General features: G+C 36.8%; 1 protein-coding gene across 1 annotated transcript in view; it reads left to right on the top strand.

Annotated features, from left to right (window-relative positions):
• LOC149166679 (glycoside hydrolase family 2 protein) overlaps positions 1–16,099 on the top strand; it is a 471,778-nt gene that overhangs the window by 194,678 nt on the left and 261,001 nt on the right. The window contains 1 exon segment of the mRNA XM_089432736.1: positions 14,294–14,372. Within this exon segment, the coding sequence (XP_089288862.1) occupies positions 14,294–14,372 (79 nt within the window).

The raw sequence follows: 16,099 nt of genomic DNA, 5'->3' as shown, positions 1-16,099 counted from the left end.
AAGAAAATGTAATTTTATTGCTGATTTTTCATTATTTTGAATGTCAATGAATTAATGCTAGGGTTTGTTTGTGACCCATGACTAAAATCTTATTATGTGTGGAAATCTTGGCTAAATTTTACATGTTAAATATATTCTTCCTTGAAATCCATAAAATAACTCCTAGTGTGCATCTCCTATTTAATTTCTCCCTTCATGGAAAAGATAGTTAGGGCTTTACAAAGTGGAAAACATATTTTTCCCTCCTTACTCCAATAAATTGCTCTTTTTCTCCAAAAAATTGCCCTAAGACTCCATCACCCAGGTAGGATTAGGCACTGGTAAATTTGTGTTAATAAAAAATCTTCATAAACTAAATATTTTCTCTTTTATTTGATCTCTTATGTTTTGTAAGGTAAGCCATTAGGGCTTTTTCTAGGACCAAATTGCTTGTAGGGTTAATGTGGACGCATGTTAGTGGATAAGAACCAAGGGATTAACTCCCTAAACCCTTTTTTAACATGAAATCTAGCTTTCATGGTAGTAAACCTTCCCTTAAGATGATCGACATTTTTCGTCCTTGATCAATTTTGTGCCTTGGAAATCGTAAAACCTAGCCGAGCTTCAACTTGAAGCCAATTTGAGGGTTTACATCATTGCTTTGTTGATGTAATGTTTAAGTAAACTCTTTCCTTGACTTATATGTGTCTAGGCATTACATTATCATTATATATCTATAAACCCTAGTGTGTAGAGTTCTTTATCTAGCCTATGTGTATAATACGTTGCTCCTTTATCAAGAAGAATTGAGCCTTGTCCAACATAATTTATCTTTGCCTAGTCTATTTGCATTCTCTGGAGCCTTATAACTAGAGTATCCTTATAGGTGAATACATGGAAGCCTCCCTTGTGGTGAAACTCCTCTAAACAACAATAGGTAGAGGTCTGGCCCTTGCCTTGTTACCCCCATCACAAGGCCTACTAGATTTTGTGGCAATAGGGAACATTTATGCCAATGTTGCACGACTTGTACTCATATAAGACTCGTCAAAATACAAAAAAGTTAAAATATGGTAAATTTTAAGCACAAAAAAGAAACTAATGACAATTCCAATCCTTATAAGTTATAAAATCCACAATATATACAATAATTCATAACATCATCTCGTATCCATAAAACTACAACAGAACATATTTGATTTTTGTAAGCAAAACATTTAGATATTGAATAAGAAAAGGACTCATGATTCCATAATTAAAATAAAAAATGTCAGCGAGTTCAAAATTCAAATATATATGTCATAAATGATAAACGATTGTCTCATAACAATCTTGAGTCTCATCACTCATGGACGACCACGCCTACAATAAGCCTTTGTGGAGCTAATGGTAACATCGAAAGGTTGAAGCAACTGTGAGGCAGATGTATTTGGAGTCTCCATTTGAGATGGAAAACTAAAGAGATACTCAATCTCTTCTTCAAGCCAACTCAAATCAGGGGCCTCCTCCACAACCCAATCAGATTCTAAATCAATAGTATCCAATAAAATTGGATCTGTATGCTTTGGTTGCACTTGTTTTGTGAGCATTCGAAGGTTGTAATAGATGAAAACCAACTTCTCCAACCTCTCCTGCTCCAACCTATTTCTCTTTTTGTTGTGGATGTTCTCAAACACCGACCAATTGCGCTCACAAGAAGAAGCACTGCAGGGTTGACTCAGAACTCTGATGATGAATTCTTGTAATTGTGTTGCCTCAGTGCCACAATCTATCCACCAATGAGATGTAAAAAATAACAACAAAGATTATCAGTTTGCAATGCCAAACATATAAAAGAGAACTAGCAAAATTACAAGCTAAGTTCTAACAATTTGCACTTACAAGGCATTTTCTTGTCCTTGAGATGTTGGCTTGAGCTGAATCCAAACATGCCAGATGCTTATACATATCTCGTTGTATGTTGGTTTTGTCCTGAATATCTTGATCCGGGAACATTTTCTCAATGCATATCATGACACCTCTCATAACCTCGAGATCTCTTTGAATGCTAGACCCCTCATTATAGAATAAGCTCAAATTGAGATATGCTCCTGCTGCATGCAATGGTGAATGTAGTTTCCTGTCCCACCTGGAATCAATAATTTGCCATATAGGGAGATATTTAGATTCATTTCCCTTATAGAAAGTCTTGATGGCCTCTTTGGCCCTGTCCATGCCCTCATAAATATATCCCATTGCAGGTTTCTCTCCATCCATCAATCTCAAGACTTTCACAAGGGGCTTAGTGAAGCTGACAATCTCAGTGACTTTGTCCCACAAACTATCACCAAAGACAAATGCTTTCACAGACAATGCTTCTGGTTTTGTGCTCAGTGTTGAAAATATCGGTATCGGCAAAATATCAGCGAGGGTCTAGAAAACATCTTATCGGCAATATCGACGAAAATATCGCAAATATCGGCAAGCATAAAAAATGCATAATATATTCATTTTTTTTTTATCAGATTTCTTAACATATAAAGCAATAACAACATGAACTAAACACATTGGCACATAAATATGAAGAAAGCACTGATATATATGATGTCAAATGGAAATGATACATCAAACTTCAAAGGCAATACCAAATCCTGCTGATCCTTGATAATTGTCCAATCAAGGACTCAAACAAAATAACATATATCCTGCTGATTCTTGATAATTGTCCAATCAAGGACTCAAACAAAATAACATATATCCTGCTGATCCCTGATAATTGTCCAATCAAGGACTCAAACAAAATAACATCACATATATAAAACTTTAAAAGTATTTCATCATCATGAGTTATAAACTTATATGTAGCAAAAGTTGCAAAAGAAATAAAACTAGCAACTATCTATCTGAGACCATTGGCCTCTCCCTAGCAGCTTTCTTTCTGTCTTGTTCAACAATTGCTTCAAGAGCTTTTTGTATAACCTCTGCACTAGAAACCATACAAGGCATTACATCTGCATCATGTGCAGGGAGTCTAGCCAAATGGTATTTCAATCGTGTAACCCCTCTTGACATCTTGGTCCCACACAATTTTCATGATATATATGCCCGATTTGCCCCACCAACAGCCTCCCCATACTCCCAAAATGGGTCCAAGGCTTTTGGCATATTTGACATTTGTAGTGAACTAATTCAAACCTAGGGCACAAAAAAAAAATTGGCCTTAAACCCCCCAACACAAAAAGTAATAAGTAATAACCACTTCATTTAAAAAAAATTACGACATTATTTGCATTTTGCAATGTGAATGAAAAATGGCAATAAGGGGGTGCATAAGAAAGTTGAAAAAAAAATGAAGCTTGCTGTCCAAATATGGAGAAAACCCTTACATTGGCTCATGGGCATGAAAGTCATAGCAAATGGAAAAAAAACAAAGAAACAAAATGTTGGTAGGCAAAAAGGGAAGCAAGCATAACCCTAAATCTATGGAAAAATCATTAACATAGGGGTTTTTAAGAACATACCTGTTAATGGAAGAAATGAAGTTTGTCTCACTGTTCTTCAATCTTTGATCCACAAAAAAATCTTAGTTGGTGGTGGTAATCGTTGTTTGATCCTCAAACCCTCCTTGACAACCACCACAAAACTCTTCCCCTTCCTTCGCCAACACTCAGAAACATAAATGAAGAAAAAAAACGGTTTTCCCTTTTTCTAGCCGTGGCATAACACGCCCGACAATATTTTCTGTCGTCTCGCGATATTTTGTCGAGATATCAACGAATCTCGGAAATATCACGATATTTTCGGGAGCCAAAATATCGCGATATTTTCTCGACGATATTTCTACTCGTCGAAAATATCGCGATATTTCCGATATTTGGCGATATATCGCCTATATTATCATCACTGTTTGTGCTATATTTCCAAATACCCGTTGTTGGCTACAAAACATTCTTCTCAAAGCTTGGTACTCATACAAAAGGCTTTGGAGGGAAAGAAAGTTTGTAGCAAACCATGTGACAACTGGGCGACTAAGCTCACCCTGTGTGAATTCCCTCATAAGGTTCAACACCCAAGTATGATTATAAATATACTTGGTAATTTGCTTGCATTCTTGCACAACATCTTGCACCCACTCCAACTTCCCATTGTCCTCTAGCATCAAGTCTATGCAATGGGCAGCGCATGGAGTCCCAAAAATGGTGGGATATTTGGCACAAAGCAACCTTCCAGCTACCACATAATTTGCTGCATTGTCCATGATTACTTGGACAACATTTGTAATCCCAAATTCCTCCACCACATCAGCCAACAATGAAAAAATCAAATGTGCATCATTTACATTTGCAGATGCATCAATGGATTTTAGGAACATGGTTCTTTTAGGGCAAGCTACAACAAAATTTATTATTGTTCTACCCCTCTGATCTGTCCATCGATCAAACATAATTGTACAACTTGTAAATTTCCATGAGATTTTAATGCTTTCCAATTGTTCCTTGACACACTCAAGCTCCTCATCTAGCTCTTTCCCCCCCAGTACATTATAAGATAAGGCTTTGTATCCAGGGCTAGCACTTGCAATGGCATCCACCATGGGCTGATAAAAATAAGATTTTGCATAGTTGAATGAAAGACTGTTATGGTACCAAAACCTCCTCACTGCCATATATACCTCCTTCCTCTTGTTTTCATTTAAACTATCCAAGGTTGGTTGAGATCCTGGAGTTGTACGAGCACTGAAGAAAGAAGAGGTTATACTCCTGTTTTCCACAACACTTGAAGAGGAGTTACCAATACCTGGACTTTGAATCTGTGTTTCACTCTGAGATGAAGATCTACCTATCCCAACAATCTCATCCTTCCTTCTTTCCCTCTTAGAACTTTCTTCTTTAATGGATTCCAAAGCAACTGCCATTTCAGTAGTGACTTCATCAGGGCAACTTTGACAACATCCCACACCATTCCCAGGAATTTTGGCTAGGTGGTATTTCAGCCTATTTATGCCTGTATGCATTGTGGCATTGCAATAATTTCACTTGATATGGTGGTCATTACCAACAATGATTCATTGACCATGTGCCCATGCTAGATCATGAGACTTTCTAGAACCCTTTGGTGGCATGGTGACAGAATCTGGAAGATTTTTTTTTTTTTTTAATTCTTTTTGGTTTTGATTTTTTTTTTTTGTAATTTGCAATTTTTTTGGCCCTATGGTTGAGTTTCTTAGCCACACAACGACCATGTGTGGCTGAGAAACTCAGCCACAGGCCCAAACATTAAAAAAAAATTCAAAAATTCAAAAAAAAAACTAAATTGAATATAAAAAATTACATGGAAAATATTCAAATAAGGTTCATGAAGCCTACCTGAAGCTGGGTCTGATCTGATGAAGCCTCCTTTAGCCTCCTCCAAGAGCTCCTTCACTGTGCAATGGAGTCACTCAACACTCATACAAATTAGCCAAACACTCAAATGACAAGTGAATGACAAATGGAAGGGAGAGAGGTGCTTATAAAGCATTTTCTTCCCTCCAATTTCCCTTTCCCTCCACCTCATTTCCAAAAAAGAAAAAGGAAAAAATAAAGAAAAATTAAAAAATCTGAACATTTTGTGCCTTTTGAGGCTCGACAGGTTCTATATGGGTCCGATACGGGTCGTATAGAATACCTGTGGGTCTTATATGGGTACACGGGTTCTATGAGAAACCCGCCGAGTCCGAGTCTTAAATGCGGGTTCTATGCGAGTGACCCGACTCGGTATAGAACCCGCAAAGACCCGCGGGTCTAATACGGGTCATGCTTCACTGATTTATGCATTGAGTTTCCCTTTTCTTGACACTATGTCTTACAATTTTTGTTGCCTTTTTCTTATATTCTTTAGTTTTCGCTTTACAATTCCCCTTTTCTTATATATGCATTTCATTGCACATGGGTTGAGATAATTTATCTTAGTCCTTTAATTATGCATGGGTTGAGATAATTTATCTTAGTCCTTTAATTATGCATCCCATTTCATAGGACTTGGGGTAATGGACTCATAGCTAGAGGGTAGAGCTCAAACTTCTTTGGATTTTGAGGTTTTTTTCTTTCCAGAGAAAAAAACTATAATTTCTATTAATAAAAATAAAATTTACATTTTGTAGACAAATGATTTGTGTATGCATATAGAATCTATCAGGTAAATGAAGAGAAGATACAAGGAGGAGGTTGTAAAGCAACATGTAAGATCATAAAAAATACATGATACCTCATAAAAACTAAAAATAACATAATATGGACATGAAACATATTATGGTTGACTTGTGCAAGTCTTTTCACTTTTTCCTTTCCACGTATGCACTTTTTGCTAGCCATTAGGATTTGGTTCAACAAGGACCAAAGCCAATTCTTGTCCCACATGAGGGACATCGTTATTAGAATATGAACTCTCTGAGACATGAGCTCTTTTTGATTCCCCAAATCCGTCCAGTGCCATAGAGTCTTCGGGTTCCTTCTCTACCTGTTGCGCATTGACGAGTGTCGGCTGTACTGAAGTGCCCCCATCTTGGACAACTCCCTGCAGGTCAATTTCCATTGGTTTCTTCTTGTTTTGGGTGACATTCTTTTTTTCCATCTTCTTCATCCTCCGAAGGACATTGCTCTGTGAACTGCCAACCTTTTGTTCTAATTGTTTGTCTCTTCTTCTTCTTAGGATTCTTCTCTTCCCGGGGGCATGCATGTTGTAAATGACTTGTTTGAAAACATATACAACACCTAAATGCTGTGTTTTCATAATCTAGAACTTGTGACCAACATAAGTTTTGGTGTTTCAACTTTATATGGTCAGGTAGTCCTTTACTGAGATCAATCTCCACACATATTCTAGCATATGTGAAGATACCATTTTCTGTTCTTTCCAGATCCAATTTTTTGAATTTTCCCAATGTGTTTCCTATATCTTCGAGAACTTTATGGTGCCAAAATGGAAGGGGAAGATTTGGGAGCCTCACCCAAACTGGCATAGTAGAGACCACCATAAAGTTTGCATCAAACTCAGGGAACCAAGGAGTAATGAAAAGCCTGACTCTGCCCCAAAACCAGGGCCCTGCATATAGAGTATATTCCAAATCCTTCTGTGTTTCAAACTGTACTATGAAAAAATCTTTGGAGCATAAGTATATTTCAAAATCTAGAGTCCAGGTAGAGACACTCCATTGAATGAGAGCTTATGGTTTGGGCCTAAATCCATTAAATCTACAAATCACTGCTTTTGCTTGTAAGATAGAGAACATAGAATTAACCTCAGGGAGTTTTACTTCCATAGAAGGAACTTTTTCCATTTCTTCAGCTATATATGGGCTCGATGTATTATGAGACTGTTCTGCAGGGACAATAACCTTTCTTTGAGCAACATCCTTAAAAGATACAAAAAACCCATTAGTTGACTTTGAACCAGGTGCATCTCCACGGAGACTTGAGTTTCGAATAATGGTTGAATCTTTGGAGATGTAATAGTCTTGCAGCTTGGAAGACTCTGTTAGAACCTTCCCATTATTTTGAAGACATTGATAATAGGTTGATATGCCCCATATTGTTTCAATGGATTGTTTTAAGGAGAATACAAATGAGGAGTTGTAGACCCATAAAAGCTTAGATTTCCCATTGAAACTATAAATGAAAATCTGGAAAGAGGGCTCTCTACAGGTCATTGACAACGACAAATGCGCCTCAAAATGGGCCATTTTTGGAGGGACCACCATTCTGGAGGTCACCAGGAAGGGTTTTGTTGAGAAATCAAGGGGCAACTTAGGTGATTTCTCTTATTTTGATAACTGCTTGTGATGTATTATTACTTAACTTGGTTAGCTTCTCCTTTCACTTGATTATCATTGGTGTTCCTATCATCAAACAACTAACAAACAATAAAAACATGAGATAAGAGGACACAAGATATAGGCTATAAGCCAGGGCCAAAACCTCTCCTCTTGAGAGGAAAACTCACAAGAACTCTTCTCTTCTTATAGAACTTCAAATGATGAATTCCAAGACCTAAGAACCTTGTCAAAAACCCCTCCAAGACCAAGTCATACTTCTCCTTCTTGCTCAACTTTCTTTTTTTCCAGCTACTTTGACTTGGCAGCTTCCAACAGTTTCGACCTAGCAACTTCGACTCAACAACTTCTATCAACTTTGACCTTCCAACAATTTTTGACCTAGCAACAACTTTGACTTCCCATCAACTCCGACTTCCCCAGTAACTTCTTCTGCAACTTCAACTTCCCCAACAGTTTCTTCTGTAACTTCGACTTCCCAGTAAATTCTACAATATTGATCTAGCAACTACTTTAGAAACCCTAATATGAGAGAGGCCAAAACTTTGATCTTGCTTCTCTTTCTTCTTTTCCTTGATCTTTGTCCTTTTCCAACTCCTTTCTTAAGGAGATCCAACTTGTTTTGATGCTTGAATGAATGTCTCTAAATGAAGTCAAGGTTCCTTTATACATAGGCTTCTTAGGAGGTCGAATCGCTGCTCATGAGGCTGACTTGATCCTTCTAGAAGGCCGACTTGTTTGACAAGGTCTTGGAGGGTGTTTATGACACTTTTGACTTCACAAAATTTTTCTTTACAAGATACAACATTCCCAAAGGGGTCTTACATGTATGACAATGACTCTTTTGACGTCATAACTCTATGACGAACCTAGAAGCACTCAATGGGTGCTTGATCTATAAATAAATTTATCTTGAGCATGAAACCTATGCATCAAGAATGACAATAATAAATTTGTTTTCTCTTTATCAAATATATAAAACCATGATTACAATAAACATTATGAAGACCAAACCTAGTTACACATTTCAACAAGTTCTAGAGTTAGGGCTACCCTCAACATTGTAGAATGAGTGGCCCGACATATAGGCGGGAAGCTAAAGAGTGGCGTAGAGGCTGACGAGTACAACACAAATAAAACCACCCATTTAAAAATTGAAACCTCTAGAGTCCCCACACTAATAGCGCAGGCCGTTAAAAATTTCTGAGAATGAGGGCAGCAAGGAAAAGTTATTGAGGCAAAAAATTGGGATGGGTAGAAAGAATGCCCACAAACACCCACGAAGATTGTTCGTCAGAGAGATTCTGAGAAAGTAAATTCCTTTGCAGTCTCTAACATCAAATGGACTTTATCCACGACTGTGAAATAGTCCTTTGTCCCTTCGCAACACCATTGGAACAATGGATGGGGAAAAAGGAGTCCAGGAACATTGTGGTGGTGCCATGAGAAGAAATTGTAGACAAAATAACCCTAGCTTCTATTGTGCGAGCCATCTTGGTTCAAATATCTTATCTACGTTTAATTGGATTTTGAGTTATAATTAATCTATTTAATTTTTTCTTTGGCATTTTTGACTTTTATGTCATGCTATTTTTCCTTCTATGTAGCTGCATCAACCTTGGGCATCCAAACCCCTTCTTCTCATGGGATTATGAAGCATGAACCTATTTGGGGTACATGTAACAATGAACCGAAAAGAAAGGATAGCGGAAATGGGAAATAGATGGAGTATGTTAGTGTGGAAAGACATGGGCGCATTACCCTTATCAAGGTCATGTAGTAGTAACCCTCTCCCTAAGAGAGGCAACACTTAACTAGGAAATTGATGATGGCCACCATGGTGAGACAAGGCAAAAGGCATAACTTCCAAGCATGATGATTCATTATCTGATTCAACTTATTATTCCTACTATCATGCCAATTACATTGAACATAAACACTTAATATGAAGCCTTGGACAAATGTGACTCATGTGTGTCGGGCACCACCATCAACAAATGAGTGAACTGAGCATGATATAAGAGGCATCTCTGAGATACTGCTTGTGGAGAATGCTAAATGTCATCTCGAGACCACTATCTGTAATGTGGATTATTGAAAAAAAATCTCCTATAGTTACCCCTATAAGTGGGGTTAACACTGTCAACTACAAAAATGCATGGAAAATGCCAAAAATACACTAGGGGTTTAGGACCTATAAAACTGTAGTAGAAATGCCAAGATGTAGAACAATTTTGAGTCACTACAAGACGTGTGTGGCCACAGGTACCCTCACTCAACCTTGTGGCACTCTAATTTCAAATTTGCAATTTGATTCACCTAAAACCTAACTTTATAACACTTCTTTATGGTTTGAAATTTGATTCACCTGCAATCTGACCTTTTGGTACTCCTTTATAATTTGCAACTTGAGGGTCTACAACCTAACCTTGCAGTGCTTTTGAGGGTCTACAACCTAACCTTGTAGAGCCTGCACATATCTCACAATTTTCTCATATCACATCCTTTATTTTGTTGTTAACTTATTTTATTCTACACACATGTTCAACCCACATCCTAATTTAGTGGTATACTTTTTACCCACATTTAGTCTCGGAAATTTCTTGCTCTATGGAATCTATCGGTCTATTGTAAACAATTGGACTTAGTACATGTTATCACTCCAATTTTTTTTTGAAGTTGTCAGAAAAAGAAATAATAGAGGTAACCACAAACCACTTTTGGAGATCAGGACCTAGCCTTCTTGATGCTCAGAGAGGGCTCTCTCTGTATGTTTTAACTTTGTTTTAGTTAATAAATTTTAGGCTAGTTATGGTTGCACTTGGGTTTGGTTTTGAAATTGGATGGTGGGATCACTTACTTAGATGAAAAGAGGTTTTCTTTTACCATTGGGCTATGGAGTCAATATCAAACAAACTGGACTGGATCAAGCTTTAAAAGACAGTGTCTACAGGGCAAGATAGGTGAGTTTTTGCAGATCTCAAAGGCTGAATGGTGAAGTGGTTTCTAATCGGATCCAGGGAGCAATTAAGGGTTCCCTAGGCCGGATTATGGAAGGAATGAAAGAGGTCAACCGAGATGGGAGAGCAATTAAGGATTCTCAGATCTGGGTATCAGAGGAAAACATATAAATGACTAACTGTGGCAAAACAGAGTGTACTTAAACAAATTCTGAGTGATATTTCCAGTTAATACATTCAAATTTGGAATTACAATTAAGTTTATGAAAACATAAGAAGGTAACAAATCACATAAAGAAGATACTTCACTGCAAATAGCTCATCTCATGAATCCTGCAGTTCAATGCTTTTATTACTTGCTCCAGTCTGTTGACTTGAGATTGGTACAGTCACTTTTAGGTTCAAGATCAAAATTACTCTACAAATGTATAATAATCCACCTCAAAATACTTCAAATGAAGAAGTATTTATACAAATTCTAAACTGAAATATCTTGAAAAAATATCAAGATTGGTTTTGCAAATATCTCAAACTGTTTTACATTAACAGAACTTAAATAAAGGACACTCAAAACTAATGAATCTATTTGACACTATATTTATGGATTGATGGTGACAAAGAAGAGAAATTCGAATTTGATAGCAACTCTTAATTGATGACGAGGCTTCCAAGTTACTAACTACCTCCTTCCTTTGTGCACTCTGCCCCAAAATTTTTGCAAAATTAGGGTCCAGTGATACCTTTGTATATCTCAATCCGAGATAGATATGTAAAAAAAGAAAGAGGTTATTCAAGATAAGTATGTTATTGAGATAAACCTCTTTTAGTTTCCCAAAATTCAGCTCCAGCTGTTCACAATATTCTCTTCAAAAAGATGTAAAAAACAAGACTTTGCACAATCTGAGAAATAGGCTGTGAAGATATGCATTTATCTCCCATTTTGTAATACTTGTGTAAAAAGTGAGATAGGATTTTGTAGATTGGCCTTTTAGGAACACAAACCTCCTCCAGTTTCTCAAAATGCATCTTGGATTAGCCATAATAGTTTCTACAAAATTATGACTTAAACATGAAATTTCTGGAAAATGTACCATTCATGCTCTGATTTCATCTTTTAACCTTAATTTTATTTTAACTGTTTTTACTTTTACTTTGGATAAACTTCATTGTTGCTGGTGAAAGTGTCTTCATCTTTGTTTAACCCTTACTGCCTCCATGTTTACTTTTACTGTTTATCTTGATTGCTCTATTTTTTTAATCTATCTTCACTTTGACATGAATTTATTTTATCAGTATGCTTTGTAACTGTCTTCCATGCTATTTGTCTTTCCACTGGTTGCTTTTATTTACTTTGATTTTTCAATCTAATACACTTTTACTAATACTCTTTCATCTAGCTGATTTATCTTTTTCCTTTTACTGTGCTTTTTTGACTTTCACTGTAACCTTTTGACTTTTACTATACATTTTCAAATGAGAGGGCCGTTCTGGTTTTTTCTCAAAATACCTGGAAATTGGTGAATTGGTTTGCAAATTGGTTTGAATGGTGATTGCAGAGGGTACGATGGTTGCAGACGTGAACTGGATGCTCAAATTGGGTGTCCAGAGCTTCTTCGGGCAGTAGACGACAGTGAATTTTGGTTGCAGAGGCTCAAGGTGTCGCAAATGTATTGCTGAGGTCTTATAGAAAAAACGAGCGAAAAAGGATGAAATGGGGCTTCTTGGCCTTTTAAAGGGCAACGGTTATATTTTGGCGGGGAAAGTATTTTATGAACAGTGGACGGTTTTCGCATTGGGCAGGGAGGCGGTTTTGGAGGCCATCGCACCGCTTTTGGCAGGCGGGTGGTATTTCCCCGAGGGAACATGATCTATGCTAGAGGCTGACACGTAGCAAAATCGGGCCCGAGCAAAACCACGAATCTCGTGTGCTCTCGAGCTGATAAAGGTTGGAGAGGGAGTGAGCGCGATATGGATGCACGTCGTCAAATCTAGGGGTGAGAGATCTAACGGCTGTCGCACGGTGAAGCTGCACAGAGGGAAATCAGGGTGAAGATTTGCGGGGTTTTCTTTAACGACACCAAGGGTTGGTGGGTTAATAGGTTTATGTTGGGGAAATATGAAGCGGGGAGTTAATTTAAACAATGCGGGGGATGAAACTATAGTTTATAATTAAATAGGGGTTTGGATATTATATATGAAGGAGTTATTTAATACGGGAAAAAGGCATATCGGGAGCTAATACATTAGGTTAGTACGTTAATATGAAATGAATGCGCGGAATGTAAAATATAGTAAGCATAATGTAAAATATGATTTTTGGCTTGAATTTATTTACTGTGGTGGCCCAATATCAATATTTAACACTTACAGTTAGGATAAAAGCATTTTTTGTGGGTTTTTGAGTATTTTGAATGAGAGGGGAATTAGTTAAGGGGGTTTTACCTTTCCTAGGTAAAATGTGTTTTAAACTTAGGAAAAGGGGATTTTGTAGGGTAAAATGAGCGATGTAAAGGGAAAAGGGTGTTTTCATGAATGAGAAGGGTTTCAATAAGGTGGAATCCAATACTTGATGTCCACGAGTCATTAAGCCGCGGGTCCGGTCTCACCAAAAGTCAGAGAAATGCTCTGAGCCTTTATGACTGAAGTATTTTAGCACTGGAGCACATTGTGGGGAGGGAAATTAGTAATATGCCAAATGATGTTTATCCATGGCTGTAAAAATTGCTTGTACCTATCCATTTGCTATTTTAACATTTTATTCCTTATTTACATGGGTGCATTTGAGCTTGCAAACCCTTATTCATTTTTCTTTGAAACAAGAAACTAACTAATGCAAACCTTATTTCATCCAAGAGCTCAGGTTAAACTGTTGAGCTCCCTATTATTCTCTATTTTAACTGTTGATCTGCCAAGATTAAACTGTTTGGCTAGATCTTTATTCTCTATCTATCAACATTAAATTTAAAGCATGAAAATTCAAGATTAAGCTGTTTGACTTATCATGGATTATGGTATTTTAAACAAGCTACACATAATCATTATTTGCAGAAAAAGTAAAATAGAAGTGGCATTTGAATTTGCACACTTTCATGATCTATTTTTATCTCTTTTTGTGGGGTTCATATTTTTCACTGTTTTGATCTTTGTTTCTTTTTGTCCTCTGATTGTTCTTTTATGACATACCCTTTTTACGTTTTTTAATTTGGGAATACATTTGCAGAAAGCAAAGGTATGTACAATATTACAATACTGACCATAGTCAATTCAAAATTATGAATCCTATTATTATAGGACCCTAACAGTACAGATGGTTAAGGTTATCGGTAGGCATAGTGGCATATCTCAGACTGTATCATCAGAATTAAAATTTGATTCCCTGACTTTTTAATGGAATTGTAATGGTTTAATTTCGTTTCTTCCATAGGATTATTGGAAAAAGTAGGAACTGGTAAAATTGATAATGGTGTATTTTATACTCTCTGAGCTCACAGTTTGCAGTTTAATTGTGAAGAAACAAATGTTTTTTCTGGTTGGCCAATTCAGAAGCTGTTATATTTCTTTGCAGGTCGTCGTGTATTTTTGCACTTCGAGGCTGTTGATTCAGCATTCTACGCTTGGATAAATGGGGTATTTGTGGGATACAGGTGTGCTGTAGGATTGTTAATGTTTACTGCATCTATTTTTGCTACCCATTAATAATTGTATACATATCTAACTATCAAACTTCTTATTATTTCCATCCCTTCCTTTCTATTGAGCATTATATGCAATAACCAATTAAATAGCCAAGAATTATGGATAGCTTCCTTTGACTAGTTCGCTGTACACACATAACTGATACTAATTGTATGCTCGGAACCTATACAAAAGTTTCTTTTCTTTGTGGTCATTCCATACTCATCAAGATAGTCTAGTTGCTAAGGACTGTCTTCTGTATGTTAGATCACCATTCATAGCAATGTAATAGTTAACTTCTAAATATATTCAAATGTAATGATCTTCAATGCCTTTCAATCTTGTATATGCATTCAGTTCATCATGTAAGATGAATAACACTATCTTGACTTTTCAACAATGCCCTTCCATTCAATATGAAATTAATTGGTCTATGACATATTCCATGGTAAGGGACCTCCCTTGCAGAATTGGTCCATATTGGTTGCTCATCTGTTGTTGAGTACTTCAACTTACTAGTCCCTGCCTTTGACTGGGTTACAGCTTTAGTGATTGAATTTAAAGGTTGCAATTTAGAGACATTTTTATTGTTTGATAAGAATATTTTACTTTTATTACTACTTTAGGTATGTAAAGTTGATAAGTTATATTTAAAATTGATTCTTCAATTTGTTGTGCTAAAACGACATATTATCTCGTTTTGTTTTGTGTAAATGGTTCATATGACCTATTTGGGCCTTGTTTGCAAAATTACAAACAGAGATATATGTTCTGACTAGACATGTCTTAGGAACTTTAACATTTTTATTTCTTATTTAGTTCTCTCTTAATCTACATCAATACAGCAAAAATTTTGTTAGATCTCATTGTAAATTTCAGTATCCAATATAAGTGCAATCTTCTACTAAAAAATTACTGTTACAAAGGTAGGGGTTTTATTTTTTTGAACTGTAGAAGTGTTTATGGTGGCAGTCACTGCTACCCACCAAAAAATGGATAACCCATAGGAGAAATTTTTTCTTCTCCTTGGACAACCAGCCAGCTGCCATATATGATCATCACATGACATGATGCTAGGATCCTCCACTTGTTGCTCTGATGAGATTTCTCTCTCCCATCCGACATTCCTTGAAGGAAGGTGGGTCATCCATCGACAGGTACTTTAACCATTTTGAATCATGTGATTTCACTTAATGTTATGGGCATACTAATGGATCAAGAGGCAAACTGGATGATTAGCCGATCTTGGCTATATTCTTGTTCTCTCACTTCACCTGAGAGGTTAGTCTTTGACTCTAGTCTAGTGGGACCCACTTAGAGACCTTAGAGTTTTAGGAAGGTCACTGCTGGGGAGGCTTTGATTGAGGTAACGTGTCCAAGGTATTCCATACCACTATACATCATTCCCCTTGTTCATCTCCATTTTTCGGTTGGTTGGTCATTGGTCATTAGGATTGGCACCTTTCATCCTCATCCTTGAGTTTGGGCATGGAAAGTTAGCCTTGGAGGTTGATGCAACTAAAAGAAAGTTAAAAGCAGTAAGAATGCCACAACCAAAGAAAAATGAAAACTGCAAAAGATGGCTGGGACATTTATTTAGCGCGTGGGCAAAATCCTAGCATGAGCTTTACCCCACTCATTAACCATCTCTAAGTTCCTCAAGCACATAATGCTTCATCCATAAAAATGAACCCTT

Source organism: Pinus tabuliformis, chromosome 5_1 (assembly GCF_031772625.1).
Source record: "Pinus tabuliformis cultivar Carrire ecotype Pingquan chromosome 5_1, CPIR1, whole genome shotgun sequence".
NCBI classification, from domain to species: domain Eukaryota; kingdom Viridiplantae; phylum Streptophyta; class Pinopsida; order Pinales; family Pinaceae; genus Pinus; species Pinus tabuliformis.
This window is presented reverse-complemented; position numbering and strand designations above follow the sequence as displayed.